This window comes from Ascaphus truei, chromosome 5, assembly GCF_040206685.1.
Source record: "Ascaphus truei isolate aAscTru1 chromosome 5, aAscTru1.hap1, whole genome shotgun sequence".
Taxonomy (NCBI): Eukaryota; Metazoa; Chordata; class Amphibia; order Anura; family Ascaphidae; genus Ascaphus; species Ascaphus truei.
The window spans coordinates 190462825-190481977 of NC_134487.1; the positions used below are offsets into that span (position 1 = coordinate 190462825).

The 19153-nt window shown below is 56.2% G+C and overlaps 1 protein-coding gene across 3 annotated transcripts; it reads right to left on the bottom strand.

The window, feature by feature from the left end:
• Positions 1-1555: 1555 nt before the first annotated feature.
• Positions 1556-15970, bottom strand: SLC39A14 (solute carrier family 39 member 14). Of its 3 annotated transcripts, none has more exons than XM_075601461.1 (9): positions 15821-15970; positions 11094-11329; positions 8855-9035; positions 6299-6468; positions 5505-5627; positions 4433-4609; positions 3447-3654; positions 3071-3255; positions 1556-2640 (listed from the first exon to the last, which is right to left on the bottom strand). In XM_075601461.1, the coding sequence occupies exons 2-9, from the start codon at positions 11319-11321 to the stop codon at positions 2494-2496; spliced, it is 1419 nt and encodes a 472-aa protein (XP_075457576.1). In that variant the 5' UTR covers positions 11322-11329; positions 15821-15970; the 3' UTR covers positions 1556-2493. The 3 variants fall into 3 exon arrangements, with proteins under 3 accessions (XP_075457576.1, XP_075457577.1, XP_075457578.1); XM_075601462.1 differs by lacking the exon at positions 6299-6468 and adding an exon at positions 7795-7964; XM_075601463.1 differs by having other exon boundaries at positions 11094-11323; positions 15821-15951.
• Between the last annotated feature and the right edge of the window lie 3183 nt (positions 15971-19153).

Sequence of the window (19153 nt, forward strand, 5' to 3'; positions counted from 1 at the left end):
CTATTTTATGCTATTGTTTTATATGTGGTTTATACATAAAATTGGCTGCTGAGCCTGATCCCAACTAATATAGCGCTTCCCTGGTTGTTTTCTTTATTGACTCTACACATGCGTTGGGCAGACAAGTTTTGGCAAGTCCATCATTGATAAGACCTATCAGACACAAGATCTGGATACCGATCATCTGCCTTCAGTTTGGTGCGCCACCTAGCGTGACTTTATAAAAGTAGTGGCACTGCGATCTGCCATTAACTCAGCTTCTTGGACATTGGCTCTGGATGAACTTCCAATCAATTAAGCAGCGTCCACAACGGAGCTACAGGCTTTTTGCAGATGATATACCCTATTTCCTCGATTCTAAGACACACCTTTTTTCCGATTTTCACATGTCTGAAATCGGGGTGCGTCTTAGAATCGATAAAAAAAAAAAAAAAAAAAGTGTCTATAGCACTAACGCCCTCTTTTCACTTACCATGTTTCAGGAGAGGTCCCATGTCAGCGGAGGACATAGCGGGCGGCGGCAGCAGGAGAGGTCCCACGTCTGCAGGTGAATGAAGATAAGAAGACAGAGCGGGCGTTCGGTGGCTGCATGAGATCATAATAGCAGGAGAGCCAAGCATGAGCAGAGCGGCATAGGGGAACGGCTTGGGAGGTGCACTGTAACCGGAAGTCAGACACAGGTCAACTTCCGGTGTTACAGTTTGCACATCAAAAGCCGTTCCCCTATGCCGCTCTGCTCCTGCTCAGCTCTCCTGCTATTATGATCTCCTGCCGCCACTGCACGCCCGCTGTCTTCTTATCTTCATTCACCTGCAGACTTGGGACCTGTCCTCCCGCCGCACTCCGGCCCACTATCCATCTTCAACCATCTGCAGACGTGGGACCTCTCCTGCCGCCGGCGCCTGCTTCATCTCGACTGACATGGGACCTCTCCTGAAACATGGTAAGTGAAAAAGTAATTTTCCCTCGATCGTAAGGGCCAAATCGATGGTGCGTCTTACAAATCGGAAATATGGCATTTAGCTTTTTTCTTTTTACTCTAACACTGGAGTGCTACTCACCTATTTGTTACAAGAGCCTGTAGGGCCACATATGAAGAGAGATATATTTCTATAAGACGATTTAAGTAAACAATTTGATCTATATGAAACGCTCCGGCATTTCCCCTCTTTTTTCCATTATTTATGTACTGTAGATACACATAGCAAACATCTTTTTACATCACAAAATAAGATTACATGTGTAATCTCACACTACCACATTAGTGTGTCAAAAGTGTTCAACATTCATTTATATTATCAGTCTCTATTGTGGACACTTGAGTTAATGCCATGTTTATGCGAGGTCTCACTCGCACATGCTCACTACATGCACATAGGAGCCAGTTTGTTTACTTGTGGCCCGCTTCGCAACTGTGTTTATATATACAGTGTTGACGTCAAACACTGGGCGGCAGCCGAAAAGAAAGTGTGTGTCATTATGTATCACCGGATTTGTGTGGAGTTTCTGCTTGTTATTTGATTCCTTCCACTGTAGTCATAAAAAGCAGACTAGGCCTCGTCCGAATGATTATTTTATTGTCAGAACCTGAGATGCATGTAGCAGAGAGAGAAGAACTGAAATGGCAGCACCCATGGCGAACCTCTTATACACACAGTGCTGTCACTGCATCCAGTGCCGCAGACTCTCAGCTTTTTCAGTGCTGACCACCCACTCCTCACACAACTCTGTATCACACACACACACACACACACGTTTGTCTAGTTATCTTCTCTCTGCTACTTTACGATAAAACACTGTTCTGGTTTGAAAGGATCAGTAGCAGAATGAGGCAGCTTGCAGGGTACTGTCAGCACAGGTGGAGAGTTACCCTTAAAAACACAGCAAGGGCCAGATAACCCTCCCTCTGCCAGCTTATGACTGAGAAGTAAATGGGAGGGGTTAATGGAGCAATGCTCTGCAGAGCTCCAGGAGGGAAGAAATGGGGTAGGGTTCATTTGGAAGTGTCAGTTGATTTGGTCCATTGGTCTTAAAAGGGGGTTTAGAACCAGTCACTTATCAATATGATAATATAAAGCTGGCTGCACCTGTCAGTATGAGAACAAAAAACACCCAAGGGGTGGTTTGGGGGGGGAAGGAGAAGTCACAGGACACTGTCACTTATAACGACATCTATGGTGGGAGCACTCGACTGCACTCTTATACAGAGAAGCAGGCGTCTTCAGGAATGGAGGAGGGAGACAAAAAGGGTGAAAGATGTGTCCATGGGTTTGGAGGCAGTGCTGGGCACCTCCATGGGATGGTAGTGTTGATCTCCTTCTCCCTTTTCTTGGTCTGTTCATAGGATGGGGGCAGTAGTGCCTTGCCCCAGTTTGTTCTGTGCAGTGAGGCAATGGAAGCCCCCCTGCCCACCTCCTAACGTCTACGGGGGGGGCAGCACCAGTGCTAGTCTTTTCCCATTAAGGTGCAGTGCAGGGGGAGGGTAACAGGCTCCTACCCCAGCTTGATCTGACCAGAGAAGGTGGTGAGCAGCAGCATGATGGAGAAGCCAGTGAGGAGCCCAGCATTCTGTATCAGAAAAGCAGTAAGTGCATGGCCTTCAGCCTCATCCTCCTTACTGACCTCGTTCATCTCCGGGAACTGCATTGGGGAGAGGAAAAAGGAGTAGTGAGACCGGGACAGGGGGTGAAGGAGAAAGAAAGGAAGCAGTGATAATCGGGAGATGTGTAGAGGGACCAGTGACAGACAGAGGCACTTCATCTATGCACCATGACTGTCTTTTACTCTGTCTTCACCGACAAGTGATCCGAGTACATACTTCCCTTTCACAGGTCCTACACCTGCTGCATTCACTATTGTCACATGTCGTACAGTGGCCAAGGATTCCGAGTAAATAGGACACCTCTTGTCTGACAAGATGGGGCAGTGACTGGGAAAAGAGGAGACCGTGAGGGGAGAGATAGGGGCCATGACAAGTAACAGCCACTTTCCCCACTTAGTCACTGTTCCCTCGGCTCTATACAAATTCCTGTCTCTTTCCCCGGTCAGAATCCTTGTTCCCCACACTTACCATGTCAGCGAGTGCGATGTACAGGAACATGCCACCCGCCAGACCGAAGATCCAGTTGGAGGAGAAGTGACTCCCAGCGAGGATCCCAAAGGCCAGGCCGAGGTAGCAGCAGCACGCGGACATAAAGTTAAAGAACAGTGCCTGCCGAATACTCATCCCGGCATTCAGCAAGATAACAAAGTCACCTGGAGAGAGACAGCAAATGAGAGAGGAACAAAATGTCAATGAATAAACTACAGGCAGGAAGGGGGAGGATATCAGACACAGGTGTGGACATTCATGTAGCCAAGCACGGGGTGAGGGAGGGGAGGCAACCATGGAAGAATCAGACTGATGGACAGAGACACAGTGGATGTCAGGCAGGGCAGGTTCATACCCAGCTCGTGTGGAAACTCCTCGCACAGGATGGCGATGGACGTGCTGACCCCCTGGAAGACGGACACTGTGAACGAGGCTCCAATGGCGAGACCATCTATGAAGTTATGGAGACCATCACTGAGCGTGATCATCCAGGCCAGGGTGCCGATATCAGAGTAACGGATCCCCTTCAGCCAGTAACAGGAGCTCTGTTGACCCGGCAGATCCTGAGGCGAGCCGGTGGGGGAGGGGGACAGGTTAAATACTTGCATCATAGATTGTCATCCCGAGAGGGGCAGATCAGCCTGTGTCACAGTATGAGGGGCAAGGTAAATGGATTGCAGATCGTTTTGGTCTGTGTCAACATGGGTCATAGGTCCCTTCCGCCTGTCAACATGTGGTTGAATGGACAGTGCCCATGTGTCACAGGTCCCTTCTGTCAGTCAGTCACCCAGCAGTGGAAAGGACAGATTCCATATGTCCTAGGTTCAATCAGTCTGTGCCACAGCGGCGGGATGGATTAGATCAGGCCTGCACAACATACGGCCCGCACAACATATGGCCCGCATGCAGCCTGTCCAGACTCACTGTGCGGTCTGCGGCGGCAATCTCCGTCTTCTCCCCTGAAAATTCTACTGTTGCCCCTGCAGGCCCTGAAAAAAAATGGGCGCGCAGCAGGAAATTACGCCGTGTTGCCATGGCAACGGGCGAAGTGACGTCACAGCGTCCCGTTGCCATTGCGATCGATCATTGTTTTTTAAATTATTTTTTTTACAGGGCTTGCAGGGGAAACAGTAGAATTTTCCTGGGAGAAGACGGTAAGAACAGTTGGGGCGGGGGGCGGGGGGGGAGGAGGAGGAGAAGCGGGGTAATTTTAAAAATTGTTTGGCCCGTTTCTCTTTATAAGTTGTGCAGGCCTGGATTAGATGATACGGCTCTTCCGAAGAGGGGTGATGTAATGGCACAAGGTGGGGGGAAGAAAAATAAAATAAAAATCTGACTGACCTGCACAGCCAGTGACCCCACCATGACCTTGTCATCACTGTGGTGGGGTCGGAGGTCAGACTCACTGCCACTGGGTGGGGGTATTATGTGATGAAGGTCACCATTATGCAACTTCTCCGTCACCCCCTCCTCCTCGTCACGCTTACTTGTATCAGCGGTGTAGTGACTGTGCCCGTGCTGCAGGGGGACACAGGGAGAGAAGGGGTAATTGTATGAGACACGCTCCTATCACATAGAAGGGAGGTGCCACTGACCCCACTAACTGACGGGAACCCATTAGGTAAAACAGCCAGTTATACCACAAGAGTAAAGTGCCAATGACTTGATTGCCCTTGAATAGTCCCGTATGCAAGATGCCCGATTGGCCAACAGGATTTATATACCCGAGCACCTTTTTATTCCACAAGAGGGAAGTACCACTAATCCCAACATAAAGGGGACGACGACTCGCACACATGGGACGAGAGTCTGGGGCACCTGCCTTTTATAGGATTAGGGAATGTAGCATTCTCATCAATGTAAAGGGTTTAGCGACTCCTTCCTCTTATGTGAGGAAATGGCACACGGGAGTCTTTAACAACCCATCTAGTCCTCTTTTCCCATTTGCACTAAATGTTTAATTAACAGGAGTCCAATACGTAAAAAAATAAATTAAAAAAAAATGTTCTTATTCCATAAGGAGGAAGGTGCCACTGACCATATAAAACCTGTAGGAATCCTGTGCGTGAGACGCCCTGTTATCACAGAGCGAGAAGCCACAAACCCTATTCATGCATCAGAATCTCACATTTGAGATGAGCGCTTCTCCCATAAGGAGGGAGGTGCCACCGAACCTATGAACCAGCTACTAATCAGGGCTTAGAGGAAGTAGGTGTGCTTTACAACACAATGTGAGCGGAGCGCCACCCCATCCCATGAATGGTGGGTTAATGGAACATTGTGTGCTGAAGGGGGCAGGCACAGCGTATCCATGACAACTGCCAGAGGCAAATCACAGAGCTGGATGTCAGAGCAGGGGGCCCCAGTCTTGGTGAAAACATGAGCGGAGCGTTGTGATTGGCTGACACCTTACCTCATGCTTCTGTTTGAGTATCATCTTCAATACCTTCTCGGTAAAGAAAAAGAGATAGAAGCCCCCGAAGATGACGGCCGATGTAGAGACATAGGAATCCACCAGAGGGTTAAACCCGAAGGCCTGGGGTGAGACAGGGGTAAATAAGCGAGGGCAAGAGAGGTACAGGAGTCCCCTGCAATCTGATAAGGAGGGCTCCTGGGAACATACGGGGGGGAGACTGCTTGTTATCTGTAAATACTATATTATGTGCCCTCTTTAAAGATGGAGGTGGAGTGATAACAGTGTTATTGTTTATGAGGGGTGTAACAGAAGTGAGGAGTGAAACGTAAAGATCCAAGATAGGAGCCCTCGTTATACAGAGGGAGGGTGTGTGTGTGTGTGTGTGTGTCGAGATAAGAGGAGTCAAATCAGCACACAGCAATCATACACGGCACAGGAGTGACACACGACAAGACACATACATTTGCTTTAGTGTAACAAGCTATGGCAACCACACAGGGGACAAAAAGGTGAACACAACACGCAAAAATACACAGATGCACAAATATATTGAAAAACATATAGATGGAGCCAGACATATCTCCGCCCCACAGCCTTGGCAAAAAAAAACAAAAAACCATAAAATGCTGCTGCTTTGAAGAAGGTAAAAGTACACAAACGCAGAAAAAGCAAATGCAACACACATACACACACAACTGAGACTGCATGGCAGACACACACATGCCACATCACAACACATTACACGATCCATGACGACTTTGTCACACGATACCCACGCATGTCCCCCATACCTCAGGGATGAGCTGAAAGAGAGCATTGGAATAGAGGGTCCCAATCGCCAGAGCAATGAAGAAGAGGAGCAGACGCTTGTAACATGCCTTCTTCATGAAGGGGACCACGCCAGCTCCCAGTAGGGAGCAGAGAGAGATGACTGTGACACACAGGAGACCGTAACCCCACACTGAGGGGAGTGGAGTGGGTGGGAAAGAAAGAGAGACCACCAAGAGAGGGAAAGGAGCCACAGGGTGAGGAGGTGAAAAAGACGGGCACAGACATGGAGGTGAGAAGATAGATATGGGGGGGGAGGGGAGGTAAATAGATTTATGGGAAAGGGGAGGACCACACCAGAGGGAAGGGGGGAGAGAAAGAAGGGCACTGATTAGAGATTTGATTCCATTGGTATCCATTTAATTTAAATTTCCACAGATTAGGAGAGGAATGAAGTCTGCAGCCCCTGGAAACTGAGCGCTATCACCGAGACCACTAGGGGTTAATGGAGCAAAACTCTGCAGAAATGGGGGTTACTGGACGGAGGCTCCACAGGTCTGATGGGTAGGGAGGTAATAGCACAATGATCTGCAGGCCTATATTTTGGGGCAGTCTAGATAGCGCTCAGTTTGAAGGGGGTGCTGCCCCACAGGGTATGCCCTCCCTCCTGCCTCTTCTGCATGGGGGCATCAGACACAGAAGGGGGGCATCAACATTAATAGAATTAAGATATTTAACAAAACACCCAAACACCGATTACACAGATCTGCTCCGTCCGAGGACCTCCCCCCCTCCATCCTGCTCCCCACCTCAAATAGGGGGGTCCAAGGATAGGAGCTGCGGGCCACACATACTGCTGCTGTGGAAGCCCCCACCCCCACAAATTACCCCAGACACCCACAAAAAAACACCACAGAAAGGGGCTTCCGCAGCAGCAGAAACCACGGCAATGAATTACACCCTGAAAACGAGAAAGAATTAGGGGGATTATTATACCCGTGATTAAAAGCACCATCATACGGAGACGGTGCACATAGTGGTGGGGTGCCCCATGGAAAGGTACAGACAGAGAGCCGTGTGTATGCGCGACAAAGATATTACAAAAACAGAATACTCATGTCTAGCACGTTCTCCATGACGGAATCCTTGTGTTAAAATATTTAGTAGCGATGGGCAAATTGCGGGTCATTTGGCATATTTTACTCTAGGAACGTGCGTGCTGGCCAAGGCATGTACACGTGTGCGTCTCTCTCCCTCGCGCGCCCGCCTCCTCCTCCTCCCAGTGGTCATAGCAGCTGCTGCACCCAATGGTAAACAGAACCACCCATAAGCAGGATCAGTAGTAATGAACCTCAGGATAGCAATGATAGGTGTGAGCTCCCCCAGTGGTGAGAATCATTACTGCACCTCAGGGATCAGCTTCAGGCGTGTGTAGCAACATAAATAAATATACATTGATATATTGTGTTTGTGTATATATGCATGTGAGCTCCCCCGTTGGTAGGGGCAGGTACTGCACCTCAGGGATCAACTGCAGTACAGCGTTAGACAGCAAGGTGCCGATGGATAGGGCGATGAAATAGGTGAGCAGTCGGCGGAAGATGGGCTTCTCTATGCAGGGGGCGAACAAGACGCCCAGGAGAGAGGACAGACTGATGAGGGTGACGGCCAGGAGCCCGAAACCCCAGACTGTAGGACAAGAGCACAGCGTGAGGGGAGTGGAGGTTGACAAACAGGGAGGGAGTGAGCGGGATAATAAGACACACTGGAGGGGCAAAGAAGAAAAAAGGGGCACAGTAGAGAGGCAGAGATAAGCGGAAGAGAATAGGGGAAAGTGGGGAGGGGGACACTGTGTGTGTACACGGCAGGGGGGGACGGAAAACGCAGAGAGGAGGGACGGGAAGAGAGGGGAAGTGGGGGGAAGGCGACGGCGACACAACAATGCACCCCTGTGTGAAACGACACGGGGGGGGGGGGGAGGACAATGATGAGGAGGAGCGTACAGAGAAGGGGGGGAGGAAAGAAGGAAAAGAGACATACAAGGGAGTGGGGGAGGTGAAGGAAGACGTACTGAAAAGGGGGGTGGGGAAGGAGAGAGAGTACAGAGGAGGGGTGGAGGAGACGTACACCGGGCAGTGGGAGAATGGGAGGAGTAGGACAGAGACAGGAGGGTGGGGAAGAGAGACAGGGAAATGAATAACAAGCAGGAGGATGCGATGGCAACAGGGAAATGAAGGAATGCAGCAACAGATATATTGGGCAGAGGATCAAAGTGTGAGATAGACAAGAGGGGGCAGAGGAACACAGCCATGTGCAATGGGCAGACAGAGGATAGGGGTATTTTATGGGTGATCCACATGTCTTGGTTTAATAACCACAGGAGAATTGTTATGTCCCTCACATAGCAAAGGCAATAAGGCACTCCGGAAGGGAGTATATGGAAGGGATATACATTTTCACCAACAGGGCAATAAGGCCCATTAGATGCTAGAAAGGTAAATAAGCTTCAGAGTTCCTTATTGCCTCAGCTGTGCCCTGTGGCGGTGCGGGTGGTGGCAGGAGCAGGGCTGTGCACTCACCCTCAGCATAGCTCGGTCGTCCTTCAGGGGAGGTCTCATTGCCGGGGGTGGCATTCTTATGACACGCCTGGGTCTCCAGCTGCTGCAGGATGGAGGGGCAGAGACTGCGCAGACCCCCAGCGTCCACCAGAGACCCCGATGTCAGGTTGTGAACAGCAAAGAGAGAAGAGGAGCTGAGACACTGCACGGAGAGCAGGGAGAGAAGAGGGAAGGGTTAGGAGAAAGCGGGTCGGGGATGGGGGTGAGAGTAAGCCGCAAGCGCAAAAGGGGACGGCAGCGAGAGGAAGCCACGAGAGTGGAGGGGGGGGGTGGAGGGGTGAGAGAAAGACGTGACGGTGGTGGTGTGGTAGAGGGGGGGCAAGAGAAAGCCGCGAGGGTTGTGGGGGTGGGAAAGCAGTGGCGAGCGAAAGTGTGGGGGAGGCCAGAGAAAATGAGGGCAAGGGGGGGTCCATAGCGAGGGGCAAGGAGGGGGGGGAGGCAAAGCGAAGGACAAGGAGGGGGGGGCCAAAGCGAGGGGCAAGTGGGGGGGGGACCAAAGCGAGGGGCAAGCGGGGGGACGGACGACCAATGCGAGGGACAAGCGGGGGGGAACCAATGCGAGGGGCAAGCGGGGGGACTGTGGCGAAAATTGGGGTAATCAGCGCATTAATAAAAGGCAGTGTACTCGGCTGATTACCCATATTTCGTATTGGGGATGAAGGGGTTAATTTTTCATGCACTGTACATGTCTTATTTTTCCCTTGTCTCTTATTATCCCCATTTTGCAGGATTGTATGTGCTTGCAGTATAGTACACACATATAAAAAATATAATTGTAAAATAAGGGGATCAGGTATGATCAATAAAGTGTATTTTTGCTGCAGGTTTTAAGAGACAGGCAGGATGAGGTTTTTTTTTTCTCCTGTCATTAAAATGCACACAAGAACCAAATGTTTTGACACCTATGAGCTGGGTCACTTGCCTATGCAAGCTTCAAAGGTAACAGGCATTGTCCACGCCTGTAAGTCTCTCTGGAAGTTGCATATCAAAAGACCCAGAGTCAGGGGGTGTGAATTGGCCAGATGGATGCTAAATAGGAAATCCTGGTGACCATCTGTGCTAACTCACACCCTGAGTTTCCCCCTTCCAACCTAGAGGGGCCAGGTAGAGAGGGGAGTGCACCTATGCCAAGTAGCAAGGTGGCGTTGTCGCACATGCTCTGTGTGAACAGGAAATCCCTAGTGCCCACTCTCCAAACTGTGGGCAAGTAGGTGATTGGGGAATGATTACTTTCCCACGATGGGGATTGGGTGGGTATATTGGCAATAGGCTTCCAAACCCTATATACATCCCACCCAGGCTATCCCCATTGTCTTTCATTTTTCATTCTACCATGTGAGCGGATTTCCAACACGCTTCTACGTAGCGGAGAAGAGCAGCAGCACATTCCTGGAACGCAAAGAGTCTTATTACATCGGAACCAAGGACAAAACTCTGCGTTAGGACACTGTGATTGCTGGGGGTTATCTGATTAACCCCAACGGACCAGAAAAGACTTTGCACATTCACAGAAGGATTGGGCTGGCAATTTATGCCCTTGCAAAAAGACTACATTTTAAAACCAATCTTTTGGTGCTTTGCACCTTTCTGGACATTATCCCCTGTTCCTATACCAGTAAGTGTAATTATTAAGTGTATTCTGCAGTTGTCGTGTGTTTGCCTATCAAGGGAATAAATCTCTGTTTATTTTGCTCAACTTGTTCTGCTCAATTAGGATCCACAAAATATAAATGTGTTGTTAAGTGCGTCTAACGTGACAGGGACCAAAGCGAGGGGCAAGGGGGGGGGACCAAAGCGAGGGGCGAGCGGGGGCCAAAGCGAGGGGCAAGGGGGAGCCAAAGCGAGGGGCAAGGGGGGGCCAAAGCGAGGGGCCCAGTGGCTGCGGGGGAGCCTGGCTGCCGGACAAAGCAGTTGGGCATCCTGACCTCTCGTTGCCCCCAGGCCCCAGCTCTCCCAAGCTGCGTGCCTCCCTCTGACATCAACGCGTCACCGGGCCCCCCTCTCATGCCAGTGCACGCCAGAAGCTCAGCCCAGCTTACTTCTGGTGCGTGCCGACGTCAGAGAGGCCTGGCGCCACAGTGAGGGGTGATGAGAGGAAAGGGTTAAAGGAGTTAATCTGTGCAGGTTTTTGGCAGTAAAAAGGAGTGAAGGAAGCAATGCTGTGCAGGTACGTGGGGAGGGGACGCTCTGCAGGTCTCACCTGGGACAGGTTCCGAGAGTCCGCCGCCCCTCTTCCAACCTCCAGCCGATCCAGCAGAGAGTGCAGCTGAGGCAGTGAGAGCGTCTCATTCTCTCCATATCTCTGCAGAATGTCTTGCAGGAAGGAGGCAGCGCTCAGCTCAGAGTCTGAGGCACCGACTGCCAGGGTGACGGGCAACAGAATCAGGGGCAAGAGCAGGAAAAGGAGAGGTCCGCATCGCAGAGCCATAACTGTACCTGGCCAGGGTGAATGGGAGAGAAGAGAAATTAATGCTGAACTGAGTACTACACATCAATACACACCCTTTACTTTTTTATATCTTATCTTTCAGAAGATAGTGGAGCTGGAGAGCGCCAGCAGTAAAGGGGGGAGGTCAGACAGAGCCAGAGGCACAGAGGGAGGGGGGAGCGCTCCAGTCAGCGCCAGGGAGGGGGGAGCGCGCCAGTCAGCGCCAGGGAGGGGGGAGCGCGCCAGTCAGCGCCAGGGAGGGGGGAGCGCGCCAGTCAGCGCCAGGGAGGAGGGGAGCGCCAGACAGCGCCAGGGAGGGAAGCGCCAGACAGCACCAGGGGCACAGGGGGGGTGGGGGGGGGGAGGAGCACCAGACAGCACCAGGGGCACGGGGGAGGAGTGCCAGACAGCCAGCGCCAGGGGGGCACCAGACAGCGCAGGGGGGGTACCAAAAAGCGCATGGGGGGAGGGAGCGCATGGGGCACGGGGGGAGGGAGCGCCAGGAGCACGGGGGGGGGGAGAGCACCAGACAGCACCCGGGGCAGGGGGAGGGAGGAGAACCAGACAGCGCCAGGGGCACGGGGGGGGGGGGAGCGCCAGGGCCGGTGGGGGAGCGTCAGACAGCACCAGGGGCACGGAGGGGTGCGCCAGACAGCGCCACGGACATGGGGGGGGGGGGGGGGGGAAGGAAGCACCAGACAGCGCCAGGGGCACAGGGGGGGAGAGCCCCAGACAGGGCCAGGGGCGAGCACCAGAGGCACAAGGGGGGTAGGAGCGCCAGAGGCACCAGGGGGGGGGGGGGGGGGAGTACCAGACAGTGCCAGGGGCACATGGGGGGGAGCGCCAGGGGCCGGTGGGGGGAGGGAGCACCAGGGGCGGTGGGGGAGCGTCAGACAGCGCCAGGGGCACGGGGGGGGGGAGGAAGAGCACCAGACAGGGCCAGGGGCACAGGGGGGGGAGAGCACCAGACAGGGCCAGGGGCACAGGGGGGGGGGAAGAGCACCAGACAGGGCCAGGGGCACAGGGGGGGGGGGGGAGAGAGCACAAGACAGGGCCAGGGGCACAGCGGGGGGGGGGGGAGAGAGCACAAAACAGGGCCCGGGGCACAGGGGTGGGGGGGAAGAGCACCAGACAGGGCCAGGGGCACAGGGGGGGGGGAAGAGCACCAGACAGGGCCAGGGGCACAGGGGGGGTGGAAGAGCACCAGACAGGGCCAGGGGCACAGGGGGGGGGGGAAGAGAGCACCAGACAGGGCCAGGGGCACAGGGGGGGGGGAGAGGGGAGAGAGCACCAGACAGGGCCAGGGGCACAGGGGGGGGAGCACCAGCCAGGGGCACAGGGGGGGGAGCACCAGACAGAGCCAGGGGCACAGGGGGGGAGCACCAGACAGAGCCAGGGGCACAGGGGGGGAGCACCAGACAGGGCCAGGGGTACAGGGGGGGGGAGCACCAGACAGGGCCAGGGTCACAGGGGGGGGGAGCACCAGACAGGGCCAGGGTCACAGGGGGGGGGAGCACCAGACAGGGCCAGGGTCACAGGGGGGGGGAGCACCAGACAGGGCCAGGGGCACAGGGGGGGGAGCACCAGACAGGGCCAGGGGCACAGGGGGGGGGAGCACCAGACAGGGCCAGGGGCACAGGGGGGGGGGAGCACCAGACAGGGCCAGGGGCACAGGGGGGGGGGAGCACCAGACAGGGCCAGGGGCACAGGGGGGGGGAGCACCAGACAGGGGCACAGGGGGGGGAGCACCAGACAGGGCCACAGGGGGGGGAGCACCAGACAGGGCCACAGGGGGGGGGAGCACCAGACAGGGCCACAGGGGGGGGGAGCACCAGACAGGGCCACAGGGGGGGGGAGCACCAGACAGGGCCACAGGGGGGGGGAGCACCAGACAGGGCCACAGGGGGGGGGAGCACCAGACAGGGCCACAGGGGGGGGGAGCACCAGACAGGGCCACAGGGGGGGGGAGCACCAGACAGGGCCACAGGGGGGGGGAGCACCAGACAGGGCCACAGGGGGGGGGAGCACCAGACAGGGCCAGGGGCACAGGGGGGGAGCACCAGACAGGGCCAGGGGGAGAAGCACCAGACAGCACCAGGGGCACGGGGGAGGAGTGCCAGACAGCCAGCGCCAGGGGGGCACCAGACAGCGCAGGGGGGGGTACCAAAAAGCGCATGGGGGGAGGGAGCGCATGGGGCACGGGGCACGGGGGGAGGGAGCGCCAGGAGCACGGGGGGAGGGAGCGCCAGGAGCACGGGGGGAGGGAGCGCCAGGAGCACGGGGGGAGGGAGCGCCAGGAGCACGGGGGGAGGGAGCGCCAGGAGCACGGGGGGAGGGAGCGCCAGGAGCACGGGGGGAGGGGGGGGAGAGAACCAGACAGCGCCAGGGGCACGGGGGGGGGGGAGCGCCAGGGGCGGTGGGGGAGCGTCAGACAGCACCAGGGGCACGGAGGGGTGCGCCAGACAGCGCCACGGGCATGGGGGGGGGGAAGGAAGCACCAGACAGGGCCAGGGGCGAGCACCAGAGGCACAAGGGGGGGTAGGAGCACCAGAGGCACAAGGGGGGGGGGGGGGAGTACCAGACAGCGCCAGGGACACATGGGGGGGAGCGCCAGACAGCACCAGGGGCCGGTGGGGGGAGGGAGCACCAGGGGCCGGTGGGGGGAGGGAGCACCAGAGGCGGTGGGGGAGCGTCAGACAGCGCCAGGGGCACGGGGGGAGAGCACCAGACAGGGCCAGGGGCACGGGGGGGAGGGAGAGCACCAGACAGGGCCAGGGGCACGGGGGGGAGGGGGGAGGGAGAGCACCAGACAGGGCCAGGGGCACATGGGGGGGGGCACATGGGGGGGGGGAGCACCAGACAGGGCCAGGGGCACAGGGGGGGGGGGGAAGAGCACCAGACAGGGCCAGGGGCACGGGGGGGGGGGGGGGAGGGAGAGCACCAGACAGGGCCAGGGGCACATGGGGGGGGGGGGGCACATGGGGGGGGAGCACCAGACAGGGCCAGTGGCACAGGGGGGGAAGAGCACCAGACAGGGCCAGGGGCACAGGGGGGGGGAAGAGCACCAGACAGGGCCAGGGGCACAGGGGGGGGGGGGGAAGAGAACACCAGACAGGGCCAGGGGCACAGGGGGGGGGGGGAAGAGAGCACCAGACAGGGCCAGGGGCACAGGGGGGGGGGGGAAGAGAGCACCAGACAGGGCCAGGGGCACAGGGGGGGGGGGGGAAGAGAGCACCAGACAGGGCCAGGGGCACAGGGGGGGGGGGGGGGAAGAGAGCACCAGACAGGGCCAGGGGCACAGGGGGGGGGGAGAGAGCACAAGACAGGGCCAGGGGCACAGGGGGGGGGGGGGAGAGAGCACAAGACAGGGCACAGGGGGGGGGGGGAGAGAGCACAAGACAGGGCACAGGGGGGGGGGGGGAAGAGCACCAGACAGGGCCAGGGGCACAGGGGGGGGGGGAAGAGCACCAGACAGGGCCAGGGGCACAGGGGGGGGGAGAGCACCAGACATGGCCAGGGGCACAGGGGGGGGGGGAGAGAGCACCAGACAGGGCCAGGGGCACAGGGGGGGGGGGGGGAAGAGCACCAGACAGGGCCAGGGGCACAGGGGGAAGAGCACCAGACAGGGCCAGGGGCACAGGGGGAAGAGCACCAAAGAGGGCCAGGGGCAGGGAGTGTGGCACACCAGACAGCACCAGGGGGTGGGCAGGCAGCGCATGCGGCACAGGGGGTGGGCAGGCAGCGCGCATGGGGCACAGGGGGTGGGCAGGCAGCGCGCATGGGGCACAGGGGGTGGGCAGGCAGCGCGCATGGGGCACAGGGGGTGGGCAGGCAGCGCGCATGGGGCACAGGGGGTGGGCAGGCAGCGCGCATGGGGCACAGGGGGTGGGCAGGCAGCGCGCATGGGGCACAGGGGGTGGGCAGGCAGCGCGCATGGAGCACAGGGGATGGGCAGGCAGCGCGCATGGGGCACAGGGGATGGGCAGGCAGCGCGCATGGGGCACAGGGGGTGGGCAGGCAGCGCGCATGGGGCACAGGGGGTGGGCAGGCAGCGCGCATGGGGCACAGGGGGTGGGCAGGCAGCACGCATGGGGCACAGGGGATGGGCAGGCAGCGCGCATGGGGCACAGGGGGTGGGCAGGCAGCACGCATGGGGCACAGGGGGTGGGCAGGCAGCACGCATGGGGCACAGGGGGTGGGCAGGCAGCAAGAGCTGGAAAGCAGGAGGTACAGGCGGACAAAGGCACATCGCGAGAGCTGAAAAGCAAGACAGACACACAGACCATCACACATCAGGAAGGCAGATTCCCAAACCCTACAATTATACGGAACGAGCACACAGTAAAGATTGGGGCAATTAGGAGAGGGGCCGCTGCACAGACAGTCCCCTGCCAGCGAGGGCCTTTAGCCCGTCACTCAGAGAGAGGGGCCATCGCACCGCCAGTTCCCGCAGGAGCGGGGCGGAGCCGCACAGACAGTCACTCACTCCTGTAACTCACCCTGGTGCAGCGCTCGTGCCGGCTCACTCAGCTCATACCGGCCTCGCTCAGCAACGTGGAGCTTGGGGTCTGGCTCTTTAAGAGCTGGCGTCACAGTGTAGTCTCTGAGTCTGTGCCCCGCCCAATTTCCATGAAGCTATTAAAGAGGCGGGGCCAGTGTCACTGGGGCAGCAATGCATGGGACTCCCCAGCCCCGCCCCTCACTCCCTACTCTCTCATTGGTCAGAGCGGGTAACACGTGACGCTCTGCTTACAGAGGCTTATTGACACTTGATAAGCGCGCGTTATCTCCCCCCCCACCAATACACACACACACACACACACACACACACACACACACACACACACACACACACACACACACACACACACACACACACACACACACACACACACACACACACACACACACACACACACACACACACACACACACACACACACACACACACACACACACACACACACACACACACACACACTCCCCCCCCTATCTACTTTATTAATCATGCTCCTGATGACCCCAGTGCCCTGCTGTATACGGCTATAGGCAGTATAATGACAGCACAGTTCAGCAGAGGGTGACATTACAGAGCGCTCACAGGACCAGGCCCTCAAATTAACAAAAAGGGCATTAATTAAGTTAACAGCTGTAATTAAGGCTGGGAGCAATACATGCACAGTGCCTTGTTTATGTATATTCATATGTAGTATACATGTATGATATATAAAAAAAAACACAACCGCAGCAAGCTCTAACCCAGAAGCCGCCACATTTTATATATATATACACACACACACACACACACACAACACACACACACACACAAAAGTTCAGGCACTCTACATGGGAAAAAGGGCAATGGTAAAAAACTTTTCTGTCGTGTTGCTAAGCAGTGCAACCAGGATCACCATCCAGCAGCAAACATATACAAAGCAGAGATCCAAAGAGTCCGCAGCACTCACAGGAGGTTGTCAAAATGCAAAAAGATTTAATGGAACATCACAAGCATCAGGGGTGAAAACAGAAAAAATGGACGATGTTTCGGACTTCACGGTAGGGGCTTGAGAAAGGACCATGAGGTCCGAAACGTCGCTCCAGTTTTTCTGTTTTCACCCCTGATGCTTGTGATGTTCCATTAAATCTTTTTGCATTTTGACAACCTCCAGCGAGTGCTGCGGACTCTTTGGATCTCTGTTTTATTTATATATATATATATAATATATATCCGTGTTTCCCCCACCCGTGGGAGATTTGTCCATTACAGGGTGTATGGTGCATATACCTGCTGGCAACAGGAGGGCTGAGTTGTCCGCCGATGGTAGTGGGGACACAGGAATAGGCTTCTGGGGTTCATACCCCACATATCTCTTTAGCAGTGCAGCGCCTCCATCTGCTGTAGGCTCCAGGAACGGAAGGTGATCTCCCACTGTAGAACTTATTACCTCTCCCCTCAGTAAGGTCACGCACCCAGCAGGAGGTATATAACAACAGGAATGGTTTATTATCTTCTGTACAGCACAGTTACACGGCAGGCTTCTGTCCGATGCAGTACTCTCAGCTCTCACTGAAGGATGGTCCCAGGACCGTCACAACAGGCCAAGGGCACCCGCAGCCATCCTAGCTCTTCCCCACCTTCCTAACAGAGGCAGAAGTATGGTCCACACTCACTCTCCCCCGGAGGGAAGAGCGCAAGGGAAGGCCCCAATCTCAGGCTCCCAGTTGTGTGACCTACCTTCCTCAGTGGGGGAAGGACACTACTAAATTTAGTCATCTCCGTTAAGGGGACTCCCCTCCGTCGCTTTGGCCGTGCCCTCCTGATTCTCGGCTCCTCTTTAGATATATCTGGAATCTGGAACACCTTTGGCTGGATACACACTGCAGCTGTCCTACCGCCGCTCTGGCGAGATGCCACTGGGGACACTTCGGTTGTGACTTGTGTTGGTTCAGTCTCTCTGACCATCTCTGGCACCGTGTCTGGAATCATGTCTGCAACCATCTCTGAACCTGGAACAATCATTGGGCATACGGACCCCCTTTAGCAGTCTTTAGAGCCCTTAGACCAGGCCTTCACAACACGCGGCCCGCGGGCCGCATGCGGCCCGCATGCACTCACTGTGCGGCCCGCGGCGGCTTTCTGCTCTCCCCCTCCCTCCCGAGTCCACTCTCCCGTGCCCCCCCTGCGAGCCCGCTGTCACCATCCCGCGTGAGCCCGCTGTCACCCTCCCCCGTGAGCCTGCTGTCACCCTCCCCCGCGAGCCCGCTCTCCCCCTCGCAGAGTAGCAGCGCGCTCTAGCATTGAGGCACTTCCTGCCTGCTGCTTGCTAGAGCGTGCATGCACTCCTGCTTGTACGGCAGAGGTATTTACTGCTTGGACGGCAGAGGTATTTACTGGTTAATGTGAGGTGCTGGGGGGTTAATGTGAGGTGCTGGGGGGTTAATGTGAGGTACTCAGGGGCTTGATGTGAGGTGCTCGGGTTAATGTGAGGTGCTGGGGGGCTTGATGTGTGGTGCAGGGGGGGTTGATGTGGGGTGCAGGGGGGCTTGATGTGAGGTGCTGGGGGCTTGATGTGAGGTGCTGGGGGTTTGATGTGAGGTGCTGGGGGCTTGATGAGAGTTTTGGGAGGAGCAGGGGGGAGAATAATGGGAGGTGCAGGGGGATGAATGATGTGAGGTGCAGGGGGGAGAGGGATGTGAGGTGCAGGGGGGGTGGGATGTGTGTGGTGTGCAGGGGGGTGGGATGTGTGTGGTGTGCAGGGGGGCATTGTGTGTTTGATGTGGAGGGGGAGTATTATGTGACCCGGTCGGATCCTTGAAATCAAAGTCCATAGATCCTGGTAGCATGGGCAGAAAGTAGTTAGCTCCGCACCTTGGGGAGTGGGCGTGACCTGGGCTCCTTACTGCACAAGTCACATCGCTGGGGTGGAGTCCTGGTTTTTGCGCCACAGGTGGATCCCAAGTCCCCGGGAGTAGGGTGCACCCAGTAGCACGTGGTTCAGCACCCACACTGAGCACAACCTCGTGGCCGTCAGCGGGAAGCCGGACGCCATTTTGAAACAGTTCATATACTGGTTGAACCTGGACCGTATGACAGGCTCCTCGATCTGAAGAGCAGGCACGTCGTCTGCAGCCCCACCCATAAGCACAATGTCCTCACTGTCTGCTCCCTCTGGTGGAACCAGAAGTCCTAAGCAGCACAAAAAGGGCATGACCATGGTTTTCGCAACACTCCATAATAAAGCGGCAACACAATTCTCTGTATTTTGCAACTGGACCACGCGGTCTACGTGATTCTGGCGGGAACTAATTTCTTGTGGATCTGTACAGCACAT

Excerpts from the sequence above, each read along its gene's own strand:
- SLC39A14 (XM_075601461.1), bottom strand. The coding sequence starts at position 11,321 with ATGGCTCTGCGATGCGGACCTCTCCTTTTCCTGCTCTTGCCCCTGATT. Across the intron at positions 6,469-8,854 it reads ACGACCGAGCTATGCTGAGG|TGTGGGGTTACGGTCTCCTG; the intron begins GTGAGTGCACAG and ends CACTCCCCTCAG. Across the intron at positions 3,655-4,432 it reads TGGGGTCACTGGCTGTGCAG|GATCTGCCGGGTCAACAGAG; the intron begins GTCAGTCAGATT and ends GGCTCGCCTCAG.